The 18048-nt window shown below is 43.5% G+C and overlaps 1 protein-coding gene across 1 annotated transcript in view; it reads left to right on the plus strand.

Annotated features, from left to right (window-relative positions):
• The window catches only part of TEAD1 (TEA domain transcription factor 1), a 160639-nt gene that overhangs the window by 117671 nt on the left and 24920 nt on the right, over positions 1-18048 (plus strand). The window contains exon 10 of the mRNA XM_084254488.1: positions 14233-14406. Within this exon, the coding sequence (XP_084110614.1) occupies positions 14233-14406 (174 nt within the window). The remainder of the gene's footprint in view (positions 1-14232; positions 14407-18048) is intronic.

The raw sequence follows: 18048 nt of genomic DNA on the forward strand, positions 1-18048 counted from the left end.
TATTATGAATACCAGTGATGCTGGCAGGTGGACTCTATTTGTCATTTTCTTCTTTTCTCTCTCCCCTGCCCCACTGAGTGCCCATCATTTCATTGTTTCTCAGCCAGACCCATCACTTCCCATACATATGCGAGCCTCCTTTCTTTCTACACAGCAAGCCCGGGACCCTTTTTCACTCCCACTGCTTGGCTGTGAGTCTGAGCATTGCATCTGCGTGTGGGTGAGCCCAAGGCAAAAATCGAAAGAAGCATTGGTGTGTCTTTGGAATCTTCACCAACTCCTTTCCATATTCTCCACTGATCTCAGAGACTACCAAGAGCTCATAGGTTCATGCCATGCTCTCTGTGTATTTGCCACTTTGCTGTTATTCTCTTATCAGCAAAAAGTGTCCTGAGAGTTCACTGCGTGCTGTAAATAGCTGAGACACTAACCAGTCGGCAGTGACCTCTTCCAGGAGTACCTTAGCTCAGTGGCAAGCCTGTGATGGTGGAGGAGGGAGATGCTGCGGGCAGAGGGTCCTCCATCAGCTATCACCAGAGTGGGGGCTCCGGGGAACCAATGTATCGCCCCCCCTCCCCCGATGTGCCTGTGTATAAGTTGTGAATTCTGAGAGCTGGTAGAAAAATAGAGCTTCAAAATTAGGGGGCAAAATGGAGAAAGGTATAAAGTAAGTCATTGGGTTCACGGAGGCAGGTGATGGCTGAAAATCCCTGTCTGTCAGGGCAGTGAAATGAACAGATAGACTACCTCCGTGATGGTGGGCTCCTTACTTTCCAGGAGGGGTAGGTCATTTTTTGGCTGAAGACTGTTGTTTGGGCCAGGTCCTGCCTCTGTGTTCCCTAATTCATGTGTTTATAAGGCCGTTGCCTGCAGAAGGTTGTGTCGCTGATTCATTCTGTCCCCATAGTGTTGGGGAGGTCGATTCTATTTTCCCACTTCCCTGTGAAGAAACTGAGGTCCAGATCCTTTAATGACACACCCAGGGTATTCAGCCAGGAAGCAGGGGGACAGGAGCCCAAGTCTAATTTTTTGTACAACCTCTGAACTGCCACCAGTTTTAATGTTCTCTTGAATTCAAGAGTTCAGTCTGTGTATCTCCTCTGTGAGCAAACCTCTCTCTCTTTGCTTGTGACCACGTTTTAGAAATAAAGCTCTAAGGCACTGGGAAGCAAGAGCCCCCAAGTGGCCATTGTGTCCATGGTTAAAAGACTACAAATATCTTATCAGAATAAAAATTAGGGGGCAAAATGGAGAGCTCAGAGCTCAGAATGCCCACCCAGTTAGTTCCTCATTTTGTTGTTAATGTTGTTAATAATGGGCTTGTTGACACTTTGAATCACCTGAGAGTCACTCAGTCCATTCTACAAACATTTAGGAGCATCTGTATGTGTAAGGTGTCAGGTGGGGGGAAGGGGGGATAGGGGAGGGACCCAGGGCTGCACAGGCAGCCACTGTCTCTGACCTTGTGGGGATGACTCTGAGTATATAAAGCAATAAGTGAAAGTGGGTAGATAAAACTCTACCCACAAAGTCCTTAGAGTAGAACCCAGAGATCTGTCATGCACCTTCAGGATTATGCTTAATAATCTGAACAGTTCAACTGGATTTGGCCTTTTACTGATGAATGAAAAGACTTGGCTTTATAGATTGGACTCCAACACATGACTTCAAAGGCCCTGAAGTGAATGGAGGGCCTGGTGTGAGTCAATACACTTGGGCCTCTTAAGAAAATAATTCTATTTTAGGGATGTGTATTGGGGACTGAGAGAAGTTGGAATTCATTTAACAAATACTTTTTAAGCACTTACTACGTGCCAACCACTGTTTCAGATGTTCGGGATGCAACAGCACAGGAAACTAAGCTCTCTTGGAGCTTCCCATGCTGCTGGAAAAGACAAATCATACACACACATACACATACACATGCACACACACACACTGCCTCAGGTGATACTAAATGCTTACATAGACTAACAGTCCTTCACAGTTGAAAATTACTTGTTCTTCAAAGAAATGTAATTTCAGAAAATACTACCTCCTAATGTACAATAGATGTTTCTGACTTGCATTATGATTTTAAATTATGTCTATCAGATAATGCCAACCAAAACTGTATCACTATTGTGAAATTATTATAATGTCGGCCTCAGTTATTGATACAGCTTCTAATATTCATAGATCACAAAGACTCATTTTGCAATGAGTCACAAATGAGTTCAGTGTATACAAATGAATACAAGGCAGGTTATGAGTGGCATATGTTTTTGATTTTAGTGGAAGTGTGAGGCCCTGAGAATGGTTCTTGTGCTGGAGAAAGTAGGATGATCCTTGGGGGGCAGGGGAGAGAGGGCAGGTATTGACTAATTGAAACAGGAGAATTAGCAAAATTTAAAGCATTGCAATAATGTCTCAAGCACCACCATCATAAGTTTTATACAGCTGAGCTTTATTTCATGTGTGCTGTCTGTAAGGAGCTGTTAGAGTCAGCATGTAATGGTGCTGCAGGACCAAGGGTACATGGAAAAACCTGTAGCCTGTGAATGGTTTCTTTGGCTCTCATACCTTTTGTGGCTTTTCATGCTTTAATTTTACTATATTTTTGTACCAAATACAGGAAAAATTAAAGCCTTCTAAAATAAATCCAACCAGTACATTTAAACAAATTTAGTTATACTATGTTTCAATTTAACATCAAACATGAAACATGTTAATGTCATAAAGAAGCCAAAAAATGACAAATAATGAAAGGTCCATAAACAAATTTAACTTGCATTCAGTCTCAAGTCTTTGCCTACATTTAAATTTATGTGCACATTTCTCCTTTCTTTGTAATGACTGAGGCTCATTTGAATCTTGGTGTGATAGGTGGTGCTAACAAAAACCAAAAGCAAGTTAATGAGCTGGGTGTGGTGCTAACTAGTTTCACTAGTGATTTCTTTCATCCTTATCACAGCCCTGTGAGGAAGGCAATTCTACTCCCTACTCTGTAGAAGGGGCTTGGAGAGGCTGCCATACAATGACTGTGGCCAGCTTTGAACCCTCCTCTGCCTGTACTATCTCCCCAGCAGAGATAAGGCACCACACACTTGGGTGGTAGCAAAGCCAAGGGGAGAACCTAGTTGGCCCAGTCTTTGCACCAGTGACTCTTTTTACCAGCTACTCTGCAAACTTACTCTAGCTTACTACCTAAGTCACAATGGTGACCTCTGAAGACTTCTTCCAAACTCTGCCTCCCCCAGCAATAATAGTAGCCCCAGGAGTGCCAACATTATGCATTTTCTTGATCCTGTGATGCATTCGTGGTGTTAAATAGCCAGCAGAAGTTAGAAGTGGAATTCGAATCTAGGTCTGCTGGCTCCACATCCCAAATTGTGACCAAAGACTGCAGCATCCCCTTGTATCAGTTAAGTGGCCTGATTTTGAAGTCTAAGCCGGTATAAGCTAAAGGACAACTAATCTGGAGGTTGAGCGCCCCCTGCTGGCCCTGCACTATGTAAACCAGCTGCCAGCATTTCCTCAAGTCGGTGGTTGTTTATATTGGAGAACTAGCAAGTCAGTCCCTCTGTTACCTTTGGCTCCATTAGAAGTTGAGAGAAAAACAGCAGAGGGTGAAGAAAGGAAGGAAGAATCTGAAAAACAGAGACTATTTTAGAAGTGGTTAGTAATGCTGGAAAATACACTTTCTACACAATTTCAATGTTGCATATCAAAGGGCTTCAAGTGTTAAGTGCAAGATCCTCTACCCAGGGTGGGCTATTTAAAAGGGCTTCTCCTAAAATCAGAGCCCAATTCTTGGAGTTATGCAACTGCTTCTTCAGACAGAGGAAAACCTGGCCTTGGTGAGCTGTAAACTGAATCCTGTGCTGTGTGGGGAGTGGTTTTCCTGATAAAGCCTAGCGGAATTCCTCCACCCCCACCCTGGGACATGGCAGGTTCCTCCTCCAACCCCCCACCCAGCTCTTCAGTCACATCCTGCTCCACAGCTGGCAAACCCTAACCAGGTCAGATCTCTCAGGAACCCAGTGAGTTTAGTTGAAAGCCTGTCATGATCTGATTGCCGGACCAGCAGGCGTTTGAGCAGCAAGATATATGTGAGGGTTTACTTGGAAAGGAGTTACACATCAAGAGAACGGGAAAGTTTTGGGTTTTGGGGGGGTGAGGGGGAAGGGGCTGGGGCACAGAGATGATTCTCTAGATTGTAAAGAATCATTGTCTTGTGGAAGAAAATAGGTAAGTTCCATGATGTAGTACCTGATTCAGCTCACCATAGGAAAAGCCGTCACATATTACAGCAGTTGCGATGATTACGTGCATTTAGGGAGCTGTGTTATGAGTGAGCTGTATGGCCAGCATTTTGACACAGATTCTGTTCTTACATCCAGTCCATCAGTAAAGGAACGGCTGCTCAGAGATATGAGCATATCCGCCTCCAGGAAGTGGCTATGCCAGGGTTTGTCTCCAACCTCTTTTCTTAACCATTTCACTGTATTTTTGAACAAATAAAGGAAATACTGAAATGTGAAAAGTCTGAACTCCCCAAGCTCAGGCTTGGGTATATCAGGGCCCTTCACCACGGGGAGAGTTGGCCAGGATTTCCTCTGATCTCCTTTTGCAATCTCTTGTTCAGTGGCTCTTCTCAAGGGGCTGGAGAAGCAAGAACTATTCCCACCTGGATTATAGACTGTGTCTTCCATTTTGCACCAGTGGCAATGTGTTCTTGTTAATGGAACGAGAAGGCCGTTGTCTGCGTTAACTGCTGTGCAAGATTTGGGGCAAACTGCTGACTCCATTCTGAACAGTGAGCAGGACAGGCCTCTCTCACTGTGTCACTGGAGTATAGTTAGGGATCTCCCTGGATATATTGAGCTCTCCAGAAGTGTTTGAACTCAGAATGTCTTGTTGCAATATAGCAGCAAATTGGGCCAGGGTAGTAGTAGGAGGCAGAGTTAGAAGGATCTGTTTACCAGGTGTTTGGACTCCGTTGATATTCAAGTGGGAGCCAGAATACTTTTTTATTTTTTCACTAGGTAGTAAATTTACATGGTCAAAAATCTACAAGCATGTAAGCGAAACAAGTCAGAAGGAGAAAGAAAAAACCGAGGATGATCTCACTCATATGTGGAATATAGAGAAACCTACCAAAGGGTCAGTCAAAACCAGACAAATAATAAACTCTTCATATCTGACTACAAAACTGAGTCCACCGGAAGGGATGGAAGGATGGCAAGGTGAGAGGGAGGGAGCCCAGTGGAACATGCTAGGATTATGGGCAGGGTATGCAAATATACATTTGTAGATGTTTGAATCTGTAATCCCAAAGATCGAACAGTGGCAACTAACCTTACCTCAATAAACATAATTTGAGAAAAAAAATCTGCAAGCATCAAAGAATGAAGGATGACTTGCCTTCTAATATCTTTCCCACCCAAATAGGTAACCACTGTTACTACTCTCTCTTTTTTTAAAGATTTATTTATTTATGCATACAAGAGCTGGAGTGCAGGCCAGAGGTGGGGGGGTTGGAGGGGGTGAGAGGATTTACTGGAGACAGAGCGGGGAACAGAACAGGCAGACTGACTGAAATACACTGCCGAGGGGAACAGCAGGCGAGACTGGAAAGGTCTGATATGCCATATGGGTCACTTCCCTGGCCGGGGATCGAACTCATGCTACAGTGGCAGCAGATAGCTTCATGCTAACACTTAATCCCTTGCGCCAGCAAGGAGTCCCCTGTTACTACTTTCTTATGACTCTTTCCAGAGATTTCCATACAAACAGCATAATATGAATGTATATATCCTCTACCACCTCCACCTCTACCCCTTTTAAAAAGATTTGAACCTGATGTGTGTGTTCCAGTAAGATGCAACTATAGCAGGTTAGAGGATGAGCATAGGGGCCGCAGAAGGGCATGGGCTGTGGCCAAGGGAATAGAAAATAAGGACTGGCCAAAGGGAGAGGCATCATATTGATAAAACTAGAAGGCCTTGGGGGTTCGTTACCTGTGGTGGGAAGTCTGAGTTTTTGAGACTGAGAATGGTGATAGAATTTGAGAAGTCATCGATCAGAAAAGGAGCAGGGTTGCTCAGAACTCCTTTTGTGATAATGCTCTTTCTTTTTGTCCTCAAAATAAATGTGTTGAAATGCGTATTGGAAACAGGCTTGAGAGTTAGTCTCATCACTAGCAGGACTTGCATATTTGAATATCTTCTGAGTCTAGAGTCCATGGTTTGTGGAATTTGGGGAAGGTGGCAGCAGAAACTAACATTTTGGGAGATTTTATCATGTACTAAGAGCTTTCCCATGTATTGTCTCTTAGTGTGTGAGAGAATGATGCTTACCCCACTATCTGGGGGAGGCGATAGACTGGGGCAGGCCTGGACTTGCTGCTGTTCCACAGGTGGCAGCCAGAGCAGGAGGGTGATAGGGACATTTGGAGAAGAAAAGTAAGGACATTAGATTTAACTTCTAAGGGAGGGGCAAAGTCTTGAAGGGTGCCCCAGCTTGGATGGTGGTCAGTCCACCGCCAGGAGAACAAAAGGTATAGCTGCCTGCTGGGTCCTGGTCCCTTACTTTACTTCTCAGAGACTGAAGTAGCCTAAAATGAGGGACCTCCTGGATATGGGGGAGTGAGTCAGCCACTTTCAGAACCTGAGGGAGCCCCAGGACTCTCTAGGGGAGCCTGCACCCAAGTCCTCAGGTACATCCTATAGATAACCTTGTTCTTTTCCCATAAAGGCAGTTGGTCAAATGTGAGCCCAAGGGTGATTCAGTTTTCATATCTATATAGTATCTTTCAAAGGCCTAAGTTCACAGCTTAATTAAAATTCCTTTGTCAGACCACAGCTCCTGACTTTGGTTTGGAAAACATGACCAGTGTGGCTCTATGGAAATTGGACATTGATGAGGCCTGGGGCAGAACGAAGGGTGACTGGATTATGTAGGGGTTAGATTAGAGAAATAAGCAAATCAGAAGCACAGTATAAATTCCAGGCAGTCAGGAGGATCCTTGCCTGTATCCTAGACAGGGTGGGGAAAGGCCGGATTTCTCTGCAGAAGCTTCCAAGCCTGTAGTGAGTGCTAAGGCAGTTCCTGCCTCTGAAAGTGGGGTCATATATTCATGAGAGATAGCTCTCTAGGCAGATGTAGTTTCTGGCCTTAGGAGCCTGCTCTCCCTGAGTTCAGGACTCACTTAGGGACGTCGTGATAGAAGCCTGCATACCAACTTCTATGCATCTCCCCTTTTCGTGCAGAGCTTCCCTCTTGTTTTATTGAACCTTCGCAATGACCTCTAGAGATGAGTAGGTCAGGAAAGGTGAGGAAGCTAAGGCCCAGAAAGGTTAGGTAGCTTCATTCTGGCCACACAGTTCAAACCCTGCAGGGCCTGGGTTCTGTCTCTTGTGTTGCCAGTGGAGCCGTACGTGCTTCATTAAGCACGTTCAGCCTTCCGCCTTCTCAGAGGAAGGCTGCACAGCTGCTCTGATGGCTGGTGGGCCCAGTGCTGTGCTTCTCCCAGGTTTTCCCTGGTGTTTCAGCAAGTGTGGCCTTCCAGGAGGACGTGGGAGATGGAGTGTCTTCCAGCAGTGGAGGTGGTGGCTCACTGTGGCCTGGTGTGGTTTTTCCCACTCTATCAGCTCACCCACACCCAGTCGCACCCTCTTATAGCAGCCGTGGGTGGTTTACTCTCAGTGTCTGAGCTGCTCTGGATACTCACCCTCTTTCTTCATTACCATTTGGGGATGAGGCAATTGAAAGCATCTGGAAATCTGGTTTTACAGACGTTTCACGGAGGCCCCAGCCAGGCTCCATCTGCTTTCCTTGGCAGGTCGGCACCCTACCCGCCCGCCTTCCTGGTTGCTTGCTGTCCCTGCACTCAGCTGGTGGGTCCTTACAGCTGCACTTCCGTGGGAAGGCACACTTCTTTCTAAGAAAACACAGACCCTCTGTGGAGACTGTGGTGAAGTGGGAGGCTGGAGTGAGGGCACTGCATCCTGGTGTGACCTCTGGGAAGGAAGGACTTACTCCCTTTTTCTTGTTTTCAATGATGCTTCTTTATGGGAAGAGTATAGGAGAGGGTGTGAGCCAGCACCTGAGGCCAATTCGCCAGAATGGCCAGTGTGTCTTCGGTGAGCTAGCTGAGGACATTGCTCACTTCAGATGTGTATTCTCTGGGCCTACTTGGAGCTTTAGCCCACACATGCCTCTCTCTCCCCCATCATAAGCGCTAAATATGGAGGTCACTTTCCTTGACTTGGCCACACAGCCTCAGGCCCCAGGGAGCATCCCAAATGGCCCCAGCTGCCCTGGGCCTGTTCTGGATACTGAGTCTGGCTGTGACAGGAAGCAAATGTAGGTGATCTATCCTTGTTCTGTTCTTGCTTGTACATTAGCATCCCTTGACATGAGTTATTTGTCTTGGTTTCTTTAAATTCCTAAGTGGATTATAATTTTTCTCTTGGTATTATTTGACAGCAGTCATTTTTCAAGGTTTTACTACGTTCTTCAAATACTTGGAATTTTTGGACAAGTTTAGGAAAAGACCGCCATCTTCAGTTCAGTCAGTGTAGTGCAGCGCCGGGGCGTGTTGGAGAGAGCAGTGGAAAGGGCTTTGCCTTATTTTTTCATAAAAAAAGAATTGCCTCATCAGGATCTCTAGACTAGATTGTGTTAGAATCCTTTAGGAAAATGAGAAAAGAAGGAAAAGAAAACCTCAGCAGCCACTTCTGGCCACTTCTATTTCATCTTCATGGTGGTCAACCTCCCTACTGCCCAAGCCCCACTTGCAAAGTCAGACATTGGTATTTCAGAGCATGGACAATGACTGCCTGAAGGAGATTCTGGAACCAGGTCATTCAGGGCCCCAAGTGCACATCACCATGTCCTTCACCCTCTCCCTTCCAGTAGTTACTAGAACTGTCAAAACAGAAAAGATTATCCCCATGGCGTCTGGCATTTTCCTTTCTGGATTTCTCCTTTAAGTTTCAGTATTTCCATTTCATTGCTGTCAGAGGGATAGTCTCAATTTCACATTATCTTGTCCAAAGCATAGAATCATGATTATTTGTGGAAATGATCATTGATCACAGCAATAATAATAGCAACTTGAAGGCTAGACATATTATCTATTTTGCACATACTATCTCATTTAATCTTTGTGACATCCTGGAAGTGTAGGTTCTGCTGTGCTGCCTGCATGAGGGGTGTGGAAACTGCAGCAGAGTGGCTGGAATGGCCTGTCCCAGATGACTCAGCTAGGACGTGGCGCCAGGGCCAGGATTCAGACCCAGACCCCGTCTGACTCCAGAGTCCCTGTGCTCCTCCCTCCTCTCTGCAGCCTCCTAAGTCGCCAAGAGAGAAGGACAGCCAAGGACTAGGGAGAAAGTGACTTCTTAGAATAATGTTGGGACAGGAGGAAAGTACCTTGTTAACCCCCCAGGGTAGCTAAATAACCCTTCACAAGTAACATTTTTGAGGGTATTTTTAGGATTAAATTTACCTTTATAATCTTTTGTAACTGCGCTGAAGAATAACTGAGGGATTATAACAATAAAAGGAGAAAGCGAGCATTTTCCCAAATCAGAACAGAAGTCTGTGTGTTCCGTGCTGTCAGGCGCTGTGGGCTGCGGGATAGACTTGAGCCAGCTGGGATTCTGCTGGTGCAGCATGTCTTTTTGGTGAGCCCTGCAGGCAGATAAGGATCCTAGCTTCTGACGCTCGGTTGTCCTGAGTATTGGAGCAAAAGGAAGGCTCTGTGATCTGACTGAAGTTCCTTTTGAGCCCAGGGAACTTGTGGCCGACTGGAATAATAAACACTGTGAAGCACGCTCTTAATATTTTGGTTTCCCTTTATGGTTCTTTTCCTCCTTCAAAAAAACTCCATGATGTTTCAATATAGTTTTTGATCGGCTGTTTATTTAATTTAATAAAAACATTTGCTTCATTTATAAGCCAAACTGAGCCATGTGGGGAGTCCCATGTCTCCCTACCTCCCAGTCCCACTTTTTAGTGACAGCTGCTTACAGCCCTCTCATCCATTTCTTCGTATATTACTTGCTTATTTCTAAATAACAGGCTTTTCCTCTCTTTCTCTGTCCATCACTTTTACAACATTATCTATTGACTTCTGACTATGGAAGATCAGGACTTCGCTCTCTAAATTTAGCTCATGTGCCCCCTTTCCTGCCAGCCTGCCCTCCCACCCACTCCCCAGGTGTTTATAGCACAATATTTGTTTCAGCTAATATTTATTATTTATGTTACAGACCTGTGGACATTTCTCATATGGCATGATTAATACAGTTTATATTAGAAAGAGTTTCTTGATTGTAAAACATTGGCTTTTTCTAGACTCTGTCATAGCAGCTTTTTTTCCCTTGTTTACTTTTTGTATACCTGCACAAGCACCTCAGGCTTTCTAACAGAACTCTCCTGCTCTTCTGCAGATGGACACATCAATCAGGGAACCCTAAGGTCCCCTGTCCCCTGGGTGACACCCCTCCAGGAGCCCTTCTGCTCCTCATCTTCTCTGGTCTGGCAGTTGTCCAGGTCAGTGGCCCAATTCTCTTCCAGGCCAGGGCCCCGTCTCCCTCTTTTTTAATGTATTTCCTCATTTTTGTAAGAAGGTATCCACCTATAGCTACCTGAGATGAGTTGCAGGGAAGCTCAGTTTTCTGGAACCTTACAACTGAGTGTGTTCTACTTTCACTGGGGGAGAGACCTGGGTTTTCCCCTTAGATCTGTGAACTTGATTCACATTTTTAAGGTGAATTCCTTATATATTCTCCTTGCTAATGAATAACACTGGATGTTAATTGTCGAAGAATAAGGTCATCCATATAAAATGAGCAGACAAATGATGATTGAAGTCATGGGATATACAGGAGACGTGATAACAACTGTCCTTAATCCCTGTCTTTTCTATTAGAATCTTCTAGACTATTGGTTTATGGCATCCCTGTGCCTAGCCCAGGGCCTGTCAGATAATAAACTCTAGGTGCACTGCCTTGTTCCACTGAAATCCACAAAAGAAATATGCAGGATTTTATCTATGAGGCAGACACCCTTCCCTGAGGTCATTACCGATAAGTTAATAATCAGCATATCTACTGAGTGCTGGCTTGGCTTTTTGTAATTGAACAAACCAATGTTAATGTGGTTTCAATAGTGTGGTAATTTAGTCTTAGGCTTTGGTGTACATGGTTCATTAGGACTCACCCTGTTTCTTTTCTATATTCCCCAAATACTTGGAATTTTTAGTGATTACTCTTTTGCAAATATTTGTTTTGCGACCTATAGAGAAGAATTGCCCTTTTTTGGTTTTGTGTTTCACCTTCAGTTTTGGGGAACCACCTTTGCTGGAAAGAAAGGATTTATCTGGTAGGAGGAAGGGAAGTAATTATCTACCCGGGCCCTTTTCCCTTTTCAGGAGAACTGGCAGGATAGGAAGAAAACCAAATGGTTTTCAAGAGTTTTAATTTCATTAAAACTTGAACCCAAACATATCAGGTAGACTTCTGTTTTTCATTCTCCTGGATTTGGGGCAGAGGGTTTCCTGACTTCCCAAGTTGAATGAAGGGGAGAGAGAGGTTTGTCTCGACTCTGTGGTCTCCAGGACGCCTTCGCTGGCCCTTTGTATACTTAGAAACAAAGTCACCTCTTGGCAGGAGTGGAGGCGCTCAGATGCCAGCAACCAGACTTCGGTTTCAGGTCACCAGCTTTGGAGCAGTACCCAATTTCCTTTGGCAAAGACAACCTGCCCCTTCTCAGTCCATTTCAGTCACTTGGGCACAAAGGTAACATCCTCAAAATAGACACCTTTGAAGACTCTCTCTGACGCATCTGTGAATCATTACGTTTGTCCCGAGTTCTAGTTTTTTAGAATTTTGAAAATGGTATTGAGCTTTCAAATCAACTTTAAGAAAAAGTTCAGGGCCTCCCCTGGTGGCGCAACGGTTGAGCGCTGGGCTGCAAAGCTGCCCACAGTCTCTGCAGCGCCAGTTCTATCCCCGGACACTGGTGAGGGTCCCACATGGTGCGACAGACCTCTCCTGCCGTGTCCACTGCTCCCCTCAGCAGTGTAATTCATCAGTCCACCTGTTCTGTTCCCCACTCTGGCTCTGGTGAATTCTCTCACCCTCCCGCGCTTCTGACTGTACCCAGTGCTTGTATAAATAAGTGAATGAATCTTTAAAAAAAAAAAAAAAAAGTTCATGGGTGTTAGAAGGGTCTCGGTATTTTCTTCTGGAGGACAGTGTGGTTACTGTTTGCAGCAAATGCATGGACTGTGGTATGGACAGATCCAAGTTTTATTCTTAACCCCAAGGACTATTCCTTGAAGTGTGACCTCCAGCAAGTCTATTCGTCTCTAAACTTCTATTTCCTCACCTATAAAATGATTGCTATGAGGCAGGGACTACCTGAGGTCAAATATGTGGGAAACACATTGCACCTGTACTGAATGGATACAGGTTCTTCTCCCCTTGAGGCACAGGTGAGAGTCTGTACCCTAAGAAGTTTATTTGGAGTGAAACGTGATCAAGGATTTGAGCAGTCACACGACTTCACCACTTGTTCCCAGCACTTGCCTTACTTTTGTTTATGTTTTCTTTGCTAGGCAGGAGAGATAGCTAAAGCCAGAAAGTTCTTTTCCTTGTACCCCAGGATTAGTTTACCTCAAACAATAATAAGCCATAACAATAATAATCTTCACAACTATGATTTATCAAACTTTTCTTCAATGCTGGGCCCTGAATCAAGCACCTCTGTGCATTACTTCCTTTAATCTTCAGCCATGTTTGTATTACCTGTTTTATGTCCCCATTTAGACATGAGAAAATTGAGAAGTCAGGTCAGGTCTGAATGCAGACCTTCCATGCTTTGCACGCAACACCTTGCTTCTCAGCTGTATATCCAAGGCCCTCCCCCATTGCAGTATGATAAGTCTTACCCTCCATTTCCTTCTACTGTGATCCCTGAGTTCCAATAGCATGGTGTAGGAGCCTTTTGATGTTAGGAGCAGAAAGAGTTCAAGTCACACCCCAACTCAGCCCTGAACCTTCAGCCCACTGGAGTTGGAAGAGTCCAGAAAGGGGTACTCAGCAGACAGGCTCATTCAGTCCACAGGTGTACCCAAGGCTCTGCTAATGTTTTGTACTTTCCTATAAACTCCCTGTCTGGTGGCACAGAAACAGTACCTCCCAGAGCCTGATAGGACTGGGAGCTTAACTGCAAGCAACAGGAGTTGATGGATGGACAGATGGAGCTCTTTATGTGAATGAGAGACCTATCTTCCTTTTTTTTTTTTGGTATCAGCCCCTTGTAGCCTTGTGCAGGCATACCTCATTTTATTATGTTTGGCAGAAATCACACTTTTTACAAATGGAAGGTTTGTAAATCTAACACTGTCATTTTTCCAACAAATCAGATGATGATTAGCATTTTTTTAGCAATGAATTTTTTTTTAATTAAAGTATGTGTTTATTTTGGTGTTTTTAAGACAATGCTATTGCACACTTAGTAGACTGCAGGATAGTATAAATGTAACCTTTATATGTGCTAGAAAAAAAAAATTGTGTGACTCACTTTATTGCAATATTTACTTTGTTGTGGTAGTCTTGGAACCAGATCTGCACTATCTCTAAGATGTGCCTGTCCCTGGACGCCTCTCCATGGTCTTTACCCCAACTTTGCACTGACAGCCACAGGCTGACCAGCCCTGATGAAGAAATTTTAGATTGGTAGCTTAGGGGACTGGTGAAATCAAGACTCAGCACTCTTAGACCTGCTGGAACAAGTCAGTGGAAGGCAAGTGCCTCCTGGGTAGTGATGACATTAACTCACCACACACAAACTTCTGATTGGGCTGGTTCCGCTGTACATGATGGGCTCCAAAGTGTACTGTGGTCATGTTCTGTTAAGTCAGGTAAAATTGATTGAGACAATTGTTTTTTGCTTTGAGTAATTTAAACAGTTGTTTACTACTGTGTCTACAAAAAGCCTTTTTTAAGCACTTGGGAAAATACATGCCCTTGTTAATAAAAGATATGATTGTTTTAACCCTAAACTAAGCCTGTTTTTCTGAACATCTTCAATCTTTCAAAGGCACAGACCCTGGAGTGTTGAAGGCCTGTTTCTGGAGTTTCGAGACTACTGCCCCTTGTCCAGTTCAGGACGGTCGATTCCCAGGTTGATCAAGGGGTTTGTAATGGGACTGTTTTTGTTGGTTTCTTACAGTACAACAAACACCTCTTCGTGCACATTGGGCATGCCAACCATTCTTACAGTGACCCATTGCTCGAATCAGTGGACATTCGTCAGATTTATGACAAATTTCCTGAAAAGAAAGGTGGCTTAAAGGAACTGTTTGGAAAGGGTCCTCAAAATGCCTTCTTCCTCGTAAAATTCTGGGTGAGTAAGACGTTGCTGTGATTTTGATGGGTTTTGTCCGAATGGTCGCGTCCTGTACGTGAGCACGCAGCAGCACAGCCAACCGGGCACTCAGCCGGCTGCACCCTCATGTGCACCCACTGGATCGCCAGGGGACCACAGACTCACCTGTGGGGGGTCCCCATGCTGGCCTGCAGCCTCTCTGGGCCTCCAGGCTCACTCATGCAGTGACAAGAGGCTTCACAGATGCTGCCTTCACAATGGAAAATGCACAGCACTCATCCCTCTTTGTCTCTTCTCACTCCATTGAGCACAGCGACCTCTGAATTCCACTGGCACATCACACCAGATATACGGCAAAGATAGATAGGGCTGGGATGAAGATGAAGTGACATCTTCAAATTTTATAAGTGACAGGGAGAATGCAAATGTCTTTGCTCTCTGTTTGCCACACTTACGCTCTAAAACAACAAGGAACACCCCACACCACCCCCACCCCAGCTGCCAGGGCTTGCTGATGCCCCAAGGCCTCCTGGGGGAGCTTTGCTATTCCTTCTCTGCCAGTCGGGCTGGAGTCAGGGGACTGCTAAGGGGTCAGGCTTTAAAGTGGCCATATAGCTAATGTGTGTGTGTTGGGGTGTTAGGGGAGGGTAGGAGAACTCATGCGCTGCTCACACTGAGGATTTATAATTTCTCATTCTGTCCAAGAATTAAAAAAAAAATTGCTTCAGATGTCTGTGTTCCTTAGCAAAGTATCAGAGACCCTAAATGACGCAGATTCCCAGGTGTTCATGCTTTCCACCCTGTGCCCAGCTTTGTGTGTGTCTAGATGTGCTTTTTTCCCCTTTCCTCTTCTCCCAACATGCCAGCTTCTCCTTCTTTTGAGACGGTGGTGCCTTTATTACAGTCCCTTCCTCACCGAAATGGCCCATTGATTTTCCTCTTACTCCCGTCGCATTTTGCAGTTAATCAGTTCCCGTGCTGTGTTATAATTATTTGGATATGTGCTCCACTCCTCTCTGGACTCTGACTGCCTCCAGGGGACCTTATTCATAGAAGAGGCTCCATTTACTGAATACCCGCTGTGGGCTGGGAGCTGCACTAATGCTTCACATGCATTTCATCCAGTCCTCGTGGTGTTAAATGGAATTTGCTTCAAGTCCAACTAAGAAAACAGACACTGAGAGATAGACAGGACAGGCCCCAGAGGTTGGGGATGTCTGTGGCCTGACATCAGATCAGTTGGACTTAATGCCTGTGCTCTGGTTCCCAACTGCATCGTGCCCGGTGCGTCCTGGCCTTGGGGTCTGTCAACCCTGCTCTCCATATTTCTAAAACTAATCAAATAAGTGCTTTCCTTAAAAAGCCCAACAATTAGGGAAACAAATGGATGAATGAAGGAAAAATTCATATTTCAAATTCACTGGGAGGAAATTTGCATATGATTTTGGTTTCTTTCCATTTACTTTTTTTTCATTTTTCATGCTTCTGTTTTGAATATGATTATGGAAGTAGCCTCCTACTTGTATTAATGTCTGGGGGATCAGTAATGCATGTGAACAGCCTGACAAAGCATTAACTCAGTGACTGCCACCTAGTGTTCTAAATGGTGACTGGGTATCACTTACTGTGTGGTGACACAAGGATTTTGCAGGTGTATCTTTCCAGGAACCCCTGCATTGTTCCTCAGTATCCTTTCAGAGGGTTGACAAAGTCAGACTATTTTTCACTCTGACTCAGGAACATTGTCTGCCTTTTGCGCTCTTCTGATCTGCTCACTGATGTTGAGTTCAGAAGTGATGAGGCACAACTGCTGACCTCAGTTTAAAAATTGAAAGACCCACCACTTACACCAAGAGCACCCTTTGTAAATTTTATCACATCTTGAACCTAAAGTACTGGTTGAAAATAAATCCAGTGAGCCTGAATCAAAGAAAACAACTGACAATCTTTGTTGCCCAAGTACAATTTAAACTTTCAAATAAAAATAAGAATTTTGGAAAATTGTATCCACTTTGGTGAATGTCACAGCTTCCCAGTGCCTAAAAGACGGTTCAGGCGAGATCTACATGTGATCTCATGATTTTTTTGATTTTGTGCAAAATAGCCAATAGATTTTAATGTAGCAGAGAATGAAAAGTTCATTGATGGAAGGTTCAGATTCCATACAGTAACCTCTAAGGAACTACCACTTAATCAACTTTGGGTGGTGTATGAAAGAAAAGTGACCACACTTAGCTAAAGAGCCTATAAAAAGTACTCTTTCCTTTTCCTGTTACATGTTTATGCAAGACTGGATTTTCTTCATCTGCTTTAACCAATATATCATCATAAATTGAATGTTGAGACAGGTATGAGAATCTAGGTATTTCCCATTAAGCCACACATTAAGTAGATTTGCAAAATGTAAAACAGCACTACTCACTGAATTTTTTTTTTTTTTTGGCTTTGAAAATATGGGTGTGTCTTAAGTTTTAAAAAAAGATGTATGTTAACAGGTAATGATCTTGTTATTATTTATAAATGGGGTAATAGATATCTTCAATTTCCAATACTGAACATTTAGATAAGTAAGACCCAGAGAAATAAAAAGCACTTTGAGGTTCTCCATAAATTTTAAAAGTTGAAAGGGGTCCTGAGATCAAAAAGTGTGAGAGCTGCTATTGTGAAGGATATAAAAAGAAACTATTCTACTCAAGCCAATTAAAATTAATCAGAAATTATGGGATTTGATGAAAAGAAACCCTTGTCAGAAATTTCAAATTAGCAGTATAGATTTTTACTGATAAGATTTCTTATAATTAGTATATCACTTGAATATAAGTATAAATGGAAAGTGCTTAGAAAGGTGTTTTTGTTTTCTCATCTAAAATTACCCTTGTTTTACTCAGTGAGTGATTTTAATAAACATTCTCAGCCATGGGCCCTTCAGTATTGAATCCCCAAATAATGAGGTCTAGATTGCAAATGTTTAGAGTGTGGTGACTGGTTTGAGATGTGCAAATTTAGAAATAATTACCCTGAGATCAGATAATAGTTTACTAAATTAAGACTCTGAATTAAAATTGAGCACTTCTAGGAATATGATAGAAGACATCAGTCCTTCAGAATAATTGTTAAGAATACTTAACCTTCATAAAGAAATTCTGTCATAATGATGTTAAAATAATGAAGAAAACAATTTGAATTAGGTTTACCACTTGCTGCAATTTGAAATCCCTTTGGCTTCCTCTAATGACTCAGTAAGAATGATATTCTGCACATAGAATTCTACACAGATATTTTATACATAGAATATCTGTCCTTGGATATCAGTGGGTGTTTCTTAAGTACATTTAACACTCCCTTTGAAATACTTTTTAATAATTTTTTAGCAAATTTCTTCAGCAGATTTTATTTTTGTGTGAATTCATTAAATTTCAATAGAGATTCCATATCCTGTCCCTTCCTTTTTCCTTCCTTTTTCTTTCTCAAATATGTCATTTTTCCCTCCAATACATAATTCTTAATTCATTCCTAAATGCACCAATGTGAAGTAACCAAATGTAGTACTACTATTTGTGTTGTTTAAATCAAGGAATGCATTAAATCAGATACCCTGCTTTTTTCCCCCTTATCAAGCACCCTTCTGTACAGCCATATGTCATTATATATCTAATTACC

This window comes from Talpa europaea (assembly GCF_964194135.1).
Source record: "Talpa europaea genome assembly, chromosome: 1".
NCBI classification, from domain to species: domain Eukaryota; kingdom Metazoa; phylum Chordata; class Mammalia; order Eulipotyphla; family Talpidae; genus Talpa; species Talpa europaea.